Source organism: Callithrix jacchus, chromosome 18, assembly GCF_049354715.1.
Source record: "Callithrix jacchus isolate 240 chromosome 18, calJac240_pri, whole genome shotgun sequence".
Lineage (NCBI taxonomy): Eukaryota > Metazoa > Chordata > Mammalia > Primates > Cebidae > Callithrix > Callithrix jacchus.
In genome coordinates, this window is record NC_133519.1 from 44,064,666 (window position 1) to 44,082,108 (window position 17,443).

The following is a 17,443-nucleotide window of genomic DNA, read 5'->3' on the forward strand; positions in this document are numbered from 1 at the left end:
CATAATGATATAATTATACAGCTTACCATAATGTGGAATCAATGGGAGCCCTGAGCATGTTTTTTGGAACCTAGACAGTCCCATCAGGGGTAATGGGAGACAGTGATAGATCATCAGGCATTGGATTCTCATAAGGAGCGCACAATCTAGATCTAGTGCACAACCTTGCATGGACAGTTAGTTCTCAGTAGGGTTCATACTCCTATGAGAATCTAATGCTGCTGCTGACCCGACAGGAGGCAGAGCTCAGGTGGTAATGCTTGCTCTCCTGCCACTCATCTCCTGCTGTGTGGCCCAGTTTCTAATAGGCCATCGACTGGTATCAGTCTGTGGCCCAGGTTTGGGAACCCCTGCTGTATAATAAAGAACAGAGTGTATGTCTCCAGTCCTGGAAGAATCTGCCTAGAACAGATACTCTAAAATTTCAGTATTCACAAAAGACATACGAGTTGAAAATTAAAAATACAGCTTCCTGGGCCAGTCCCAGATCTCCTGAAACAGCACCTCTAATGGAGGTGGTCTGTGAGCCAATATTTGGAAAAACATTGGCCCAGACACTAAGACTGGCCTAAAGACTTGCCAGTGTAGTCAAGACTGACTGAAAACCAGAGTCTGTGAGAGAAATCAAGTATCCGATCACATAAAGAGCAACAACAGAAGAGAAAAAGCATAACTGATACCTAAGAAGGCACAAGTCTGTTAACCTGAATATTTTAACATAATGTTGGTTGACAGGAGATGCAATTAGGGTGCACATCTACATGGAAAATCATCAAAGAGAAGGGGGCAGGCTGGTAAACATATGAGTTAATGTGAAAAGAAAGAGAAGCAGAAGATGAGTCATTGTAAGAGCTTATTAAAAATTGCTGAATCAGAGGGAGAATATAAAACTATCTTCCTGATGCAAATCACAGGATACAGGTAAGTTATAGTAGTAGCTTAAAACATTTCAACTCATATGACCTTGACTTATGCACATCATAGTTCATTCCCCTTAGAGAGAATAAATGATGAAGTGCACTTCTAATCTGATACTAATCATAATCAGCCTGGAAAAAGCAGTTGGCTGAGTGCATGTGATGGTAATCTACACAGAAAGCTGGCGTTTCACCTAGCACTCATGACAGCAGCATCACATTGGGCACATAAGGCTCCAAACCTGACTCTGTCCTCTTCATTACTTGGATTAACAACTTTACTGATAATTGGAGATGTTTAAAAAATGTAGGAAGATCTAAGAGACGGGTTGATGAGAGACTTCAAAAAGACCTCAGTGGTTAAAATCACAAGTTAATATAATGTGGGCAACTCTATAAGAATAGGATGTGAAAAGCGTGGCTTAAAGGATACCATACATTGAAATACTTGAGTATTTGAATTTGGATTGTTCCAATTACTGTATATATGAGAATTTCATTTCATAAAAATGTTTATCAAACTTAGCAGTCAATAGCAGAAGTTACAGTCTGAGAAACAAAAGAGGAACTAGTCCTACTAATACTCCTGCTCTTTGAATGCTTCCAAAGTATTGCCCACAATTCTTATTCTATGTATTTAAAAAAAGGCATTGCAAAACCTATAGGGAAGCAATCCTTATGTAATTAGGTTCAGTTATTAATTTGTCAGCCAAACCTATAGTTACTTTTGAAGTGAGGATTTTTTGGTTTTAGAGACAAAGTCTCACTCTCTGACCCAAGTTGGAGGGCAGTGGCGTGATCACGGCTTATCACAGCCTGGGTCTCCCTGGGTCAGGTGATCTTCCACCTCAGCCTCCCTAGTAGCTAGGACCACAGGCACATGCCACCATGCCTGGCTAACTTTTACACTTTTGTAGAGATGAGATTTCACCATGTTGCCCAGGCTGGTCTTGAACTCTTCACCTCAAGACCTCTTCCCACCTCAGCCTCCCAAAGTGTTACAGGTGTGAGCCACGATGCCCGGCCCAGTTTTGTTTTGTTTTTTTAATCCCAATCTTTATTGATGAATTCCACATTCAGCAAATGTGCATTTACTTCAGTTGTCATCCAAAAATGTCTAATTTTTCAGTGTTCCAATTGTTTAGTGTTTTCCTTTCTTATGAAAATATTTTAGATACTGCCATTCTTCTCAATCATAGCAAAGGTTGTTTCTAAAAGCTGTAGTAAGGGTGCCTGGTCTCCTGGACGAGGAGACCAGGTCATGATCAAGAGAAGAGAAATGTTCTCATGGGGTTTTCCAGGGTGAGGAGGTTCTGTCTTTTAGAAAGGGCAAGAGCCCTCAGTAGGTGGTCATTTTGATCATCAAAGTTTAATAATTCTGGAAGTTTTTATTCCCTAGGCCAAATTATGAAATTATATCTAAACCTCAAATATTTGCCAAGTGAAACAGATGTTTCCACAAACAAATGATTATTTGGAGTCTAATAGCCCAAGCATTCATTTTCTCTACACACAATTATTTCCCAGGAAAAATAAATCAACCGAAGTGAAGCACCCAGAAAAAGTAAAATATTGTGGCTTCAAAATTAGTTTTCTACATTGCCAATTACTAACTGCAGGATAAAGACTTACCTTCCTCATCTGTAAAGTGGGGAGGATAGTGAGAGTACACCACAGTTATGGAGGTTGTGTGAGGATTAAATGAAACACTACGTTTGAAAATCTTAGCCTCGTGCCTTGCTCCTACTCAGCATCTGTAAATGGCAGCATAAAGTCTCTCTGGCAAAACACATATTTGACTTCTGGCCCTTCTCACTGCACCATTTCGACAAATATCTCTAAAGTCCCTCCTGCCTTTACTCTTGGCCAAGAACTCTCTTGGGTCTGTATTAGCCGTCTGGTAAAAACATTAGTAGAGCACCCCTTACTTCTATTTTATTTTTCAACAAGTATTTGCTTGGCTAACATCTGCTAACACCCACTCAAAAATGGTTCCTCTATCATTTCTGTGTTTTGTTTAACAGCTCAATTGTGGCCTAAAGGAGACTCGGGAATGTTGTAGGGAACTTTTTCTTTTTTCATGGATAACTTCAGTTCAGGACTCTTATGATTTTCTTGGTCTAGATTAATTTATTCAGTAGATGGAGTATATTAACTCACCAAAATTACATTTAGATCACTTTTGTACTACCTGAAATTTAACCAGGACTTGAAATGCTATTCATGACCTGCATGATTAAGGAATAGGCAAAATCTCGCACACAATGTGTCAAGAAGAAGGTCTTGTGGTTTTGGTGTGATATGTACATTCAGCTTTTGGGAAAAGGCAAAAAAAACCCAGCAAATTGAATGGAATTCATCCTTCCTGGAGAATGCAGACATCTTATTATTAAAATAAGATCATAAGATATTGTTACTTTATTGCTGCTCTATCTAGAACAGTGTTCCCCTAAGTTTCAACACTGTGCATTTCAATGCTAGAAGGGAGCAATGGAATTTATATATGTATTTACTTTTTACATCAAAATGAGAAAGAAACTGGGCTTTTAAAATATTTTTGTATGGACTTACACCGGAACCTCTCTGGTGTTTGAGGCGTTGAACCATCACACGCTTTGTAGGCAGGATTATAATTGTTTGGCAAACAATCCCCTCAAGATTCAGTGGGTTTCCAGTCTACTTCTTTGTCAATACCATGTAGTAGTAACATACTCAAAGAGCTTCTCTCTACAAGGCCTTTAGTCATTAGCTTTCCTCTTTTAGTTACTAAATTACATTTTGACATTTCTAAAGCGATTTTTTTCTTTGTTTTTTTTTTTTTTCTGAGACAGAAACTCACACTGTTACCCAGGCTGAAGTGCAGTGGTGCGATCTCAGTTCACTACCTCTGCCTCCCAGGTTCAAGGAGCTGGGATTAAAGGCACCCACTACCACACCCAGCTAATGTTTTGTATTTTCAGTAGAGACGGGGTTTCAGTGTGTTAGCTATGCTGGTCTCGAACTCCTCACCTGCTGATCCACTGGCCTCAGCCTCCCAAAGTGCTGGGATTACAGGCATGTGCCACCATACCCAGCCACATTTTAAGTTTTTAAAGAAATACTTGACAATATGCTACTCCAATTTAAGTAATTTTGAAACTTTTATTGATTGTTAATTGTGCAAGTAACATATCATTTTAAACAAAAATGTAAGCACTGTGATGAGAAAAATTCTCCTTGGTCTATGACCCGCAATGTGAGTCTGCTTTCTAGACTTCTCCCCATTATGAGTTTGATTTGTATTCTTCCACGTGTTTTTTACATTTATAAACATTTTTGTATATAAATTTATATTTAAAAACATCTTTGTTCATAAATGTAAATTTGATGGTCAAAAATAAAACATATTTTACATATATATGTAAAATAAAATAGATGGTAAATTTGTTTATATACAAACATATTTATAAATACATTCCCAAAGAAATCTAAAGCTTTAATATATCAGTGGTATCAGGTTATTGTTCTGCTTTTCTTTCACTCTACAACAGGTATGGAGATATTTCTGGTACACATAGCTTGATCTTACTCTCTTTAATTGATTCACGGTGTTCCATAAGATGATTACGCTATAAGGTATCTACCTATTCTCCCAATGTTGGGTTTTAGCCAGTTACCACTTTCCTGCCGTCACAGTGAGTATCAATGTATAAGCCTCTCTGTGGATATGCATGACTGTTTCCATCTCCCGGATACTGCATCACAGTGTATGAGCATCAGATTTTAATAGATACCAACAAGTTGCCTTTTAAGACACTAATTTACATTCTCCCCATCAGAGCACTATATCTTGATTTCCCATCTAGTCAAGGTTTGATAATTTCAAACCTTTGCTTTGTTTGCCAATATGACCCGTAACGAACAAAATTCTATCATTCATCAAATTATTTGTCCACCTTGAGGACATCTGAAACAATTAGCTAAGATAACATCTTTATGTTTGACAAGTTTGGCTGAGAAGACTTAATAGAAGCGCTGAGAAGACTTAATAGAAGCCTTTTAGAAAAAAATGCTTAGCAATAATTTTTTCTAATTCTTTGGAGTAGAAAAGCAATTGGCCTATTTTTTTTCAATCCTCTAAGACTATAAATTAATATTATGTTGAAATACAATGAGTGGCAAATCAGACTATCTGATTTATTATAAGATTTATAGGTCACGTATGGGCACATCTTGATCCTAATTTTTTCTTGAGTTGAGCATTACAAATTTTGAGCTTCGTGGTTTGGAAGAAAATGACCATACTGCCCAAAGTAATCTAAAGATTCAATGCTATCCCCATCAAGCTACTATTGACTTTCTTCACAGAATTATGTAAAAACATCTTAATTTTCATATGGAACCATAAAAGAGTCCACATAGTCAAGACAATTATAAGCAAAAAAACAAACAAAAAACAAAACAAACAAAACTGGAGGGATCACGGTACCTGACTTTAAATTATACTACAAGGTTATAGTAACCACAACAGCATGATACTGGTACCAAAACAGTTATATACACCAATGGAACAGAACAGAGGCCTCAGAAATAGTGCCACACATCTACAACCATCTGATCATTGACAAACCTGACAAACACAAGCAATGGAGAAAGAATTCCCTATTGAATAAATGGCTTGCTGGCTAGCCATATGCAAAAAGCTGAAACTGGGTCCCTTTCTTACACCTTATACAAAAATTAACTCAAGACGAATCAAATATTTAAACATAAGACCTAAAACCATAAAAACCCTAGAAGAAAACCTAGGCAATACCATTCAGGACATAGGCACAGGCAAAGACTCCCTGACTAAAACACCAAATGCAATGGCAACAAAAGCCAAAATTGACAAATAGGATCTAATCAAACTAAAGAGCTTCTGCACAGCGAAAGAAACTATAATCAGAGAATGGGAGAAAAATTTTGCAATCTATCCATCTGACAAAGGGCAAATATCCAGAATCTACAAAGAACTTAAACAAATTTACAGGAAAAAAAAAAACCCCAAACAACCCCATCAAAAAGTGGGCAAAGGATATGAACAGACACTTCTCAAAAGAAGACATTTATGCACCCAACAAACGTGAAAAAAAGCTCATCATCACTGGTCATTAGAGAAATGCAAATCAAAACCATAAAGAGATACCATCCCACCCCAGTTAGAATAGCAATCATTAAAAAGTCAGGAGACAACAGATGCTGGAGAGGATGTGGAGAAATAGGAACACTTTTACACTGTTGGTGGGAGTGTAAATTAGTTCAATCATTGTGGAAGACAATGTGGCAATTTCTCAAGGATCTAGAACCAGAAATATAATTTGACCCAACAATCCCATTACTGGGTATATACCCAAAGAATTATAAATCATTCTATTATAAAGACATGCACATGTATGTTTATTGCAGCACTGTTCACAATAGCACAGACTTGGAACCAACTCAAATGCCCATCAATGATAGACTGGATAAAGAAAATGTGGCACATATACACCATGGAATACTATGCAGCCCTAAAAAAGATGAGTTCATGTCCTTTGCAGGGACATGGATGAAGCTGGAAACCATCATTATCAGCAAACTAACACAAGAACAGAAAACCAAACACTGCATGTTCTAACTCATAAGTGGGAGTTGAACAGTAAGAACACATGGACACAATGAGGGGAACATCACACACCAGGGACTGTAAGGGGCTGGGGGGCGGGGGAAGGGATAGCATTAGGAGAAATATCTAATGTAGATGATGGGGTGATGGATGCAGTCACATGTATACCTATATAACAAACCTGCATGTTCTACACATGTACCCCAGAACTTAAAGTACAATTAAAAAATTATGAGCTTGTTATTCGCAAAGAAATCACAGATATTATTCACATACTAGAAAATTCACCCTTTAGAGTGTATAATTCAGGCAATTTTAGTAGTTTGTATCTTTCTAAGATTTTTTTTTAAATCTAGGTTATCTAATTTGTTGGCATGCAATTGTTTGTAATCTTCTGTAGTTTTTTTTAAACTTCTGTAAGATTACTAGTAATGACCCTGCTTTCATTTCTGATTGTAGTAATTTACTACAATTATCCTGTATAATAATTAGACTCTTGATTTACTACAGTTTCCCTGAGTATTATAATTAGAATCTTAATAATATTTAATAGTATTTGGATTAATACTTAATAGTATTTGGATTAATATCAATTTAATTTTTATTAAAATTTATATTTCAATTGTATACAAAAATTTTGTTCCTGATTAGCTCTCTCTCGCCTCTTTTGTGCTGTTATTATGCAAATTACATTTTTTAGTGTCCATTGACACAGATTTATAATTATTGCTTTATATTATCATCTTTTAAATCAATAGGAGAAAAAAATGAGTTCTGAGAAAAATATACAGTTTTTACATCTTACATATTTACCTATTTAGTTACCTCTACCAATGAACTTTATTCTTTTGTGTGTATTAGAGTTACTGTTTCATTTCAACCTGAAGAACTCCTTTTAGTATTTATCATAGAGCAGGGGTCTTGTTCTTCTAGAAATATCTTAATTTCTTCTTTAATTTTAAAAGACAGATTTTCTGGCTATGAAATTCTTGGTTGATAGTCATTTTCTTTCAGCACTTTGACTTTGTCATCTTATCACCTTCTGGCCTTTGTGTTTTTTGATGAGAAATTGGCTGTTGGTTGTACTGAGGATCTCTGTACATAAGTCACTTCTCTCTTAATACTTTCAAGATTCTTTATTAGTTGTTGGTTTTAAACAGTTTGGTTTTGATGTCTTGGTGGGGATTTCTTGGAGTTTATTTAAGAGTTTTTTTTTAAGCTTCTTAGATATATATAGATTGATGTTTTTCTTCAAATTTGGGGATGTTTCAGTTACTCCTTTTTAAGGCATTCTTTCTGTACCTTTCTCTTTTTCCCCTCCTCTGGTACCCCCATTATGTTTGTTGGTGTTTCTGCAAGTCTTAGAGGCTCTATTCACTTTTCTTTATCCTTTTTTCTTTTTATTCTAAAATTGGATTATCATCTCAATTGACCAGTCTTCAAGTTTGTTGATTTTTACCTTTTTCCAGCCTAAATGTGCTGTTGAGTCTTTGTTGCTCTTTTGAATTCTAGAATTTTTATTTGGGTTTTAAAAGTAATTTCTGTCTCTTAGTACTCTATAGTTAGTAAAAATTCAGCTACTTTTCTTTGGTTCTTTATACATGGTTTCCTGTAATTCTTGAAACATCAGTCATCCCTCAATATGCACATAGAATTGACTCTAGGACCTCACATGCATACCAAAATTTGTTGATGCTCAGGTTCCTTACATAAAATTTTATAGTATTTGTTGCAACAAAAGCAAAAATAAATAAATGGGACTAAGTAAACTAAAAACCTTCTGCAGAGCAAAATAAATAATCAGCAGAGTTAACAGACAACCCACAGAGCAGGAGAAAGTATTAGCAGACTATGCATCTGGCAAAGGACCAATATCCGGAATTTACAAGGAACTCAAACAGATCAGCAAGAAAAAAGAAATAATCCCATCAAAAAGTTGGCAAAGGATATGAATAGACAATTATCAAAGATATACAAGCAGCCAACAAATATGTGAAAAAAAGCTTGACATCACTCATCATCAGGGAAATGTAAATTGAAACCACAATAAACTACCACCTTACTCCTACAAGAATTGCTGATATGGTTTGGCTGTGTCCCCACCCAAATCTCATCTTGAATCATAGTACCTGTAATTTATATACATCATGGGAAGGACCCAATGGGAGGTAATTGAATCATGGGGTGGTTACCTCCATGCTGATCTCATGAGATCTGTGTGGTCTTATAAGGGGATTTTCCCTGCCTTTGTTCTGCACTACTCCTTGCTACCACCATGTGAAGTAGAATGTGTTTGCTTCCCCTTTAGAATTATTATAAATTTTCTGAGACCTCCAAGCCATGCTGAACTGTGAGTCAATTAAACCTCTTTCCCTTATATATTACCCAGTCTTGGGTATGTCTTTATTAGCAGCATGAGAAGGACCTAATGCAATGGCCATAATTAAAAAGAAAGAAAAAAGATGTTGGTATGGATGTGGGGAAAGGGAACACTTTTACACTGCTGGTGGGAATGTAAATTAGTACAACCATTATGGAGAACAGTATGGAGATTCCTTCAAGTACCAAAAATAGAAATGCCATTTGAACCAGCAATCTCACTACTGGATATCTACCTAAAGGAAAAGCAGTCATTATATGAAAAAGACACATGCACATGCATGTTTACAGCAGGACAATTTGCAATTGCAAAGATATGGAACCATGCTAAGTGCCCATCAACCAATGAGTGGATACAGAAAATGTGGTGTGTGTGTGTGTGTGTGTGTGTGTGTGTGTGTGTGTGTGTATATGATGGAATACAACTCAGCCATAAAAAGGAAGGAAATAATGTCTTTTGCAGCAACTTGTTTGGAGCTGGAGGCCATTATTCTAAGTGAAGTAACTCAGGAATGGAAAACCAAATCTTGTATGTTCTCACTTATAAGTGGGAGCTAAGTCATGAGGATGCAAAGGCAGAAGAATGATGTAATGGACTTTGGGGATTCATGGGTGAAGTATGACAGGGGGATGAGGGATAAAAGAAAACATATCCAGTACAACATACACTGTTTGAGTGATGAGTATTCTAAAATCTCAGAAATTACCACTATAGAACTTATCCAGGTCGGGCGCAGTGGCTCACGCCTGTAATCCCAGCATGTTGGGATGCCAAGGCGGTTGGATCACGAGGTCAAGAGATCGAGACCATCCTGGTCAACATGGTGAAACCCCGTCTCTCCTAAAAATACAAAAATTAGCTGGGCATGGTGGCGCATGCCTGTAATCCCAGCTACTCAGGAGGCTGAGGCAGGAGAATTGCCTGAACCCAGGAGGCGGAGGTTGCAGTGAGCCGAGATCGCGCCAATGTACTCCAGCCTGGATAACAAGAGCGAAACTCCATCTCAAAAAACAAAAGAACTTATCCATGTAATCAAAAACCACCTGTACTCCAAAATTATGAGATAAACATTAAATTATATAATATTTATATGTAGCACATCCTCTTGTATAGTTTAATATCTCTAGATAACTTAATTCCCAATACAATGTGAATGCTATGTAATTAGTAGTTATATTACATTTTTATTTGTATTAATTTTTATTGTTGTATTCTTTTTTATTTTTAAAAGTTTCTAATCCGTGGTTGATTGACATTGCAGAGAGGGCCAGTTGTATGTAAAATAGCTGATTTAAAGTTTTTGTCTAGTAAATCCAAAGTTTCCTGATGGACAGTTTCTATTCTGCCTCTTTTTCTGTGTAGGAGCCATACTCTCTTGTTTCTTAGAATATGTGATTTTTTTTGTTGAAAAGGTAGATATTTTAAATAATGTAATATGGCAACTCTAGAAATCATATCCTTCTCTCCTCATGGTTTTTATTGTCATCGTTTTTGTTGCTGGTTTTCATTATTGTGCCTTGATTCATTAGTAAATAGGCAGAATACTGGCATCCTCCCAAATTTTCATATCCTTATCCTTCAACATGTTAATAAGTTACATCATAAAGGGCAATTAAGGTTGTTAATCACTTGACCTTAAAATAGGAAGATAATCCCTAATTATCTGGATGAACTCAATGTAATCATAAGGAAATGTGGAAAAGAGAAGCAGAATATCAGAGTGACATAATGTGAAAAGAATGCTCCACACACATCCTCACACACCCTGCCCATTACTGGCTTTGAAGATGGAGGAAATGGCCTCTAGAAGTTGGAAAAGGCAAGGACACATCCTCTTCTAGACCCTCCAGAAGGGAATTCAGCTCTGCCGATACCTTAATATTAACCCAGTCAGGCCATGTTGGACTTCTAACCTATAAAACTATAAGATACATTTGTATTGTTTAAGCTACCAAGTTTGAGGTAATTTGTTATAGAAGTATAAGGAAACTAATTCTGTATAAGTTCTATGAAATCTGTTTTACAGATGTTAAAATCCCCCTGAGGAAAGGTTTGTGCTGACAGAACCTTGAGTCTGGTTAAATAAAGACGAATCATGCAAATAGGGATTTTCAAGGAGAGGCCAGACAGGTCAAATAATGACAATTCTCTCAGAATGGTACTTTCAGGTAGCTCAAAACCTGCTGTACTTCCTTCGGTATCTGTTAGGCTGCTTTTTTCACTGTGATTATTGGACTGTTTGTTTTCTGGTTTGACTGAGCTGGAGAGAGGGTGACAGGGCTAGGTCAGTTAAAATGCCACAGAACTCACTTTTCTTAATGAAATTTAGCTATTTATTTTTAATAAATACTTTTTGGATTTTTGCAAGTCTTTGGTTAATTTCCCAAGTTCTAAGAAGGTTGATTTTGATGATATTTCCAATGTTTTTGTTTCTTTAATGAAGGAGTAGATTTTTTGAGTCCTTAGTCTGGCATTCTTGCTGACATCCAATCTTTCTTTCTTTAAGTTCTCTAGTGAAGTGAGAAATCACCAACCCATTCCATAGCTCTTGTATTTCTTATTCCCATCATAGTGTTTTATTGTAGCAGCTACATAGTCTGTCAAATTCTTCAGTGAGCACTTCAGTCCAGAAGGCTTCAAGTATTTTAAAAGCTATTTTGAATGTGCCATGGACTGATTATTTTTCCTTTCTTCTTTTCCAGTTGGAAAAGTTAGTTAGCCATATTTAGAGGTTTTATGTCCTTAAATATTGTGTTGAATAATCAGGATTCAGTGCAGAAAACAGAAACATTCTAGGCATTTCAAACATTTAGGGTTACTACATGGAATTAAATGAATACAAAAGGAATTTTAAGAGTGAAGGATAGTTCTAGGGTGAGTCTTTGGGAACAAAAAAGATCTCCCAGAACAAAAGAGATCTTACCCAAAAGACATCTACTTTTGAAAACAGACTTTATTTTAGACTTACCAGAAAACAACCTTGAGTTTTATTATCTTCTTTGATTTTGTTTTCTGCTTTTATTTTTATTACTTATTTCTAGTCTCTTTTGGTTTATTGTATTGGTCTTCTTCTGAATTCTGGGTTGAGGGCTTAGGACATTTTTTTCATTATTTCTTAGTTTTAAAATATGCTAATTTGGCTTTAGTGACATCCTATAGGTTTTAATATTAATTGGTTTCATTTTATGTTTTTCTAAACCTACACTCTTATCTTGATTTTATCTTTAATGAGACTTTTCCCATGTAGATATAGCTTTATAATTTTGTTGCTTATTTATATTTTATAGTTTTATTAAATTGTGAATATAAAATACTTTAATTGGTATTTTGTGGACTAATATTTCATTTTGAAAATAATCTATTGTCATTTGAAAAACATATATATTCTTTGATAACTACAAATCCCCAAACACACACATACATATATGCATACACAATCTGGATGGGTACTTTTATTTTTCATATTCTTTATATTGTATTTTTTGTTTCACTACATGCCAAGTTCTGAGGAGGACATATTAAATACACCACTTTTAGAGTTTTCCAATTTTCCTTGCTTCTTAACAATTTTTGCTTTGTTAGTCAATGCATAAAGTACTGTCATTATATAATATTATTCATCAATTGTAACATGTTAATATAAATCATGTTGCTTTGTCGTGTCCAACAATTTTTGCTTTGTATAGTTGTCGGAAATTGATCTCAAATTGTTGTATATCTTCATCCAGCTCCTTATTGTAACATTTCTGTGGGTTTTTATTTGTGCTCCTTATTCACTTAGATTTTTTAATTAAAAAAATCATTGTAACCCATTCTATTGGTCCATTTTCATGCTGCCCTGATAAAGACATACCTGAGACCAGGTAATTTACAAAAGGAAGAGGTTTAATGGACTCACATTTCCAGATAGCTGGGGAGGCCTTCATCATGGAGGACAGCAAAAGGCACATCTCACATGGAGGCAGATGAGAATGAGAGCCAAGCCAAGCCATGGTTCTAAATCATCAGCTCTCATGAGACTTATTCACTAGCACAAGTACAAGTATGGAGGAAACTGCCTGCATGATTCAGTTATCTACCACTGGGTCTCTCCCACAGCATGAGGGAATTATGGGAATTACAATTAAAGATGAGATTTGGGTGGGGACACGGCCAAACCATATCATTCATGTAAGTATTAAAGTGTCAGAAGTCACTATTTTAGGTGTCAAAACTGTCGATTAAACAATGAAATGAACTCATTCATGTTTATATATTTAATTTTATTTCCGCCATTTTACTTAGTTTTATTTTTTCTTGTATTCTTTCCTTCTTTCCCCCTTTCCTGTTTTGGTAGATTAATGGATTGATGGATTTATTGATTGTATGTGGGTTGAGGGTCTCTAGTGCATTGAATTAGTTAAATTTAGCAAATCCTTAAAGTGTGTGTTTTTCTATCAACTTCAGATAGTAATTTAAAGTATCTTCTTCAAACAAGACACAATCTTTAGTTCACTTATAAGTTTTTAAATCCTGGTATGCCTCTAACACTCCTTGAGATACTGTTGAAAACATGTCATTAATGTTCCAAGTTATTTCTTTTATATTATGTTTCTCAGACTTTACAAATTTCTACTTTCCAAGTACATTAAATAACAACAGATCAGCATTATCAGTAATTACTTAAAGTTGAAAATGTACTTTTCTGTTTTATTTTGTGACTAACTTTAGTATAAATTTTATATCAAAAGAAAAATCCTGCCAAGAAACATGCAAAAATTATTCTAATTTTTTGAAATAGTTTAAGACAGTCCAAAGATACCAGCCAAATTACTGTCCAAAGATAAAGTAAGATATTTTGAGATGTTGATTTCTCCTTCATTGGAAGAGTTCAAATTTAGTAGATTAATTACTTCTTGGCAAAGATAGTTACTCACCAAACCAATCAGATTAAGTACTATAAAAAATGTTTCTTTAACTTTTCTTTTTTACTCCTCTACTAATCTGTAATTCTAAAGATTTTCCTATCTGGACACAGAGAAATGTGTGATCCAGAAAACTTGTTAAGAGTTTTTTTAATCCTGTTCTTCAGTCTATTTCATAGTATACTTTCATTCCAAATAGATCAGGGTATATATGTGAAAAAAATAAGAAAGGAAGAAAAATTATAATTTTAATTGAGCAAACAATTTCAGCTTAAATATTCTATTAATAAAAAATAATTATCTGTTTGGGCCTCTTACAGAACCACCTAGTCTGGAAGATTCAGGGAAGATGCTGAATGAGACTGTGGTGGTGAGCAACCCTGTACAGCTGGAGTGCAAGGCAGCTGGAAATCCTGTTCCTGGTACGTTTACTTTTGGGCTCTATAACTTAATATTTTAAGATTTCTGAGAGTAACTTCAACTGTTTTTGAGCATAATATACTAATTACTGTTAAACAACAGGTTATAGAATATATGTCATGGGTGAAACATTGATAAGAATATTAGGTAGATAACATTTTTGAATTTTTATTGCTTTTAACTCCATGAAACAATTTATTTAAACAATGTAGAAATATGTGAATACCTTAATCATTTTATTGTCAATATTGTGGCCACAAGACCCACATGGTGGTTTACATCCATGTATGCTGAAAATTTCTTTAACTTAAAAGTATCTTAATGAAACTAGATCAAAGCGTCATACTGATGAGACTACCACTTTATTTTGTATATTCCCATCACTGGTAGATTATTCATATGAATCAATAACAACATAAATTTTTTGAGGCTAATAGTGTGTATAGTGTTTGGTTTAATTAGACATGTAGCCAAAATTCTGTAGATGAGAAGAAATATACAACAAAAAAATAGGTTGAAAGTTTGCTATTAAATAATATTGATATATTAAAGGTTGAAAGTTTGCTATGCAATAATATTGATATATTAAAGATAGTAAGAATATCTTTCCTCTAAATTCATTTTCAAGATTCTCCAACTTAGCTTTTGGTTGTATTTCTTAGAATTACTTTCTCTTAAAAATCAAAGCTAAAGAGATTACTTAATCAGATTAAATTCAAATGATAAGCATAAGAATAAAGCAGTTGTGACTTAGCTAAGATCCTATTTAGTATATATAACTTACAAAAGCTTACATAGATCATCTTCTCCCCTTCTTCTTTCAGTTATTACATGGTACAAAGATAATCACCTACTCTCAGGTTCCACCAGCATGACTTTCTTGAACAGAGGACAGATCATTGATATCAAAAGTGCCCAAATCTCAGATGCTGGCATGTATAAATGTGTGGCCATCAACTCAGCGGGAGCTACAGAGTTATTTTACAGTCTGCAAGTTCATGGTTAGTGCTACTTCACCTAGATTCATTCTGGGGTAAAGAAGCATTCAAAATGATTAAGTTCTTCTATACAATTCTAGTGTAAGTCTTTAACAGAGTGTGTTACTGTCATCTTTATGTAAGAGCACAGTGTTCTAAAACCTGTAAATGTGCTTATTCCTGATTCCTATCAAAATGCTCAATTTTCACATGCTGTTGACTAAAGTTTGCTTTCAATGAGTTGTTGAAATAATTAATGATACTGTTAGCTAATGACAAAAATAACCCTGCTTGTAAATGCTTTCTAAAAGAATCGTAGATATTAGTTAACGACATGTTTTTGGGTGATTATCTCTAATAATGCTTTTAAGAGGATTTGGTAATTAACATACTACAGTGGAAGCAGTGAAGGGGTATATGTACATACATGCGCGCGCACACACACACACACACACAAGAAATCAAGAAATAAATCCACTCTGGCATTAAAAACTGATTTCTTAAACAAATTGGCAAAACCTCTTTTTCCTCATCTGCAAAATAGACAAATTGATACTTGCTCTATTTACCTCACAGGATGGCTGCTATTAGATCTTAAATAAGAGATGTGAAAGAACTTACCAAAAACAAGCAAACAAACCCTCCAATAAGAACACAATACTGTATTCATTACGTATAGTTTTCATCACTTTAGATCACAAACTCTGTGATATTAACATTTCTTACTTTCATTTGTTTTTTTTTTCAGTACCCCCTTCAATTTCTGCCAGCAATAACATGGTGGCAGTGGTGGTTAATAATCCAGTGAGGTTAGAATGTGAAGCCAGAGGTATTCCTGCACCGAGTCTGACCTGGTTGAAAGATGGGAGTCCTGTTTCTAGTTTTTCTAATGGAATACAGGTACCTTCATTCATTTCATTGGTGGAATTTACCATCTGATTATTCAGTACAGGAAGTACACACAGGTAAAGCTGTTGAAGAGATTTAGAGAACAAGGATTTACAGATGCTATTTTTTAACTACACATATGCGACCATAAACACCATGGACACTTAACTGGGATACCTAAACAATTCATTAGAAGCTCACTGTTTCTAAGAGTTCTCTTGCCTTACTTGTAGGTGTTGTATTTTGACCATTTGTTTTAGATATTTGTTGTTTTATACTTGCCCCACTCTACTTTCTGCCACTCCACAATAGATACTTTACACAAAGAAATGTTAACCAACAAACAGGAATTTTCTGGTAGAATTCAGGTTTAAATGTCTTGAAATAATAATGAATCAGAGACTATACAGAGCATATATACTTTTATAAAAACATCAAATAATACAGTAAGAAAAATTGTAATGAAAATATAAATAAAATTGGAGTTCTAGAAAAATTTTAAATGTATTGTATTGAATCAAAATTTAAAATACAGAAATGCACGTATACCTAATTTAAAATCTAATTTTCTCTTGCCTAACAGAAAGCATAGTTCTCTGAATATTCTGCTGCTTCAGGTTTTCTTGAAAACCTAATGTTTTCAAAATTTGGGATCATAGAAGATCCAGAATTAATGTCAATAATTTAGAAATACAGGCCGGGCGCGGTGGCTCAAGCCTGTAATCCCAGCACTTTGGGAGGCCGAGGCGGGTGGATCACGAGGTCAAGAGATCGAGACCATCCTGGTCAACATGGTGAAACCCCGTCTCTACTAAAAATATTTTAAAAATTAGCTGGGCATGGTGGCATCTGCCTGTAATCCCAGCTACTCGGGAGGCTGAGGCAGGAGAATTGCCTGAACCCAGGAGGTGGAGGTTGCAGTGAGCCGAGATCGCACCATTGCACTCCAGCCTGGGTAACAAGAGCGAAACTCTGTCTCAAAACAAAAAAAAAAAAAAGAAAAGAAATACAACTGAACCCAGGGGATAAAAGGATAATCAATGTAGCTTATTACTTAATTTGGCTACTATTTTGTTGTTAATTTTACCTTCTTGCCTATTCACCCAAGGAAAAATTAGAAAGAGAATTAGCTCCTCTTATTCCCACTCACGTTTCTTCCCTGGCATCTTTCTATCTCTTTATAGTGAGCATGGATAAAATTTGACTTCCATTTGATGCCATATGTAGAGACTTATTTTCAGTGGTTGTTACCAAATTTAATTCTAGCCTCTCTTTCTATCTCTTTGTAGTGAGCATGGATAGAATTTGACTTTCATTTGATGCTGTATGTA

General features: G+C 35.1%; 1 protein-coding gene across 12 annotated transcripts in view; it reads left to right on the forward strand.

Moving 5' to 3' along the window:
* HMCN1 (hemicentin 1) overlaps positions 1 to 17,443 on the forward strand; it is a 532,161-nt gene that overhangs the window by 369,874 nt on the left and 144,844 nt on the right. For all 12 annotated transcript variants that reach the window (XR_013529004.1, XR_013529005.1, XR_013529007.1 and 9 more), the window contains 3 exons: positions 14,148 to 14,249; positions 15,072 to 15,248; positions 15,973 to 16,124. Coding sequence is in view for 8 of the 12 variants with exons in the window: in XM_035280045.3 (XP_035135936.3) it covers positions 14,148 to 14,249; positions 15,072 to 15,248; positions 15,973 to 16,124 (431 nt within the window). In the remaining 4 variants the exon portion in view is untranslated. The remainder of the gene's footprint in view (positions 1 to 14,147; positions 14,250 to 15,071; positions 15,249 to 15,972; positions 16,125 to 17,443) is intronic.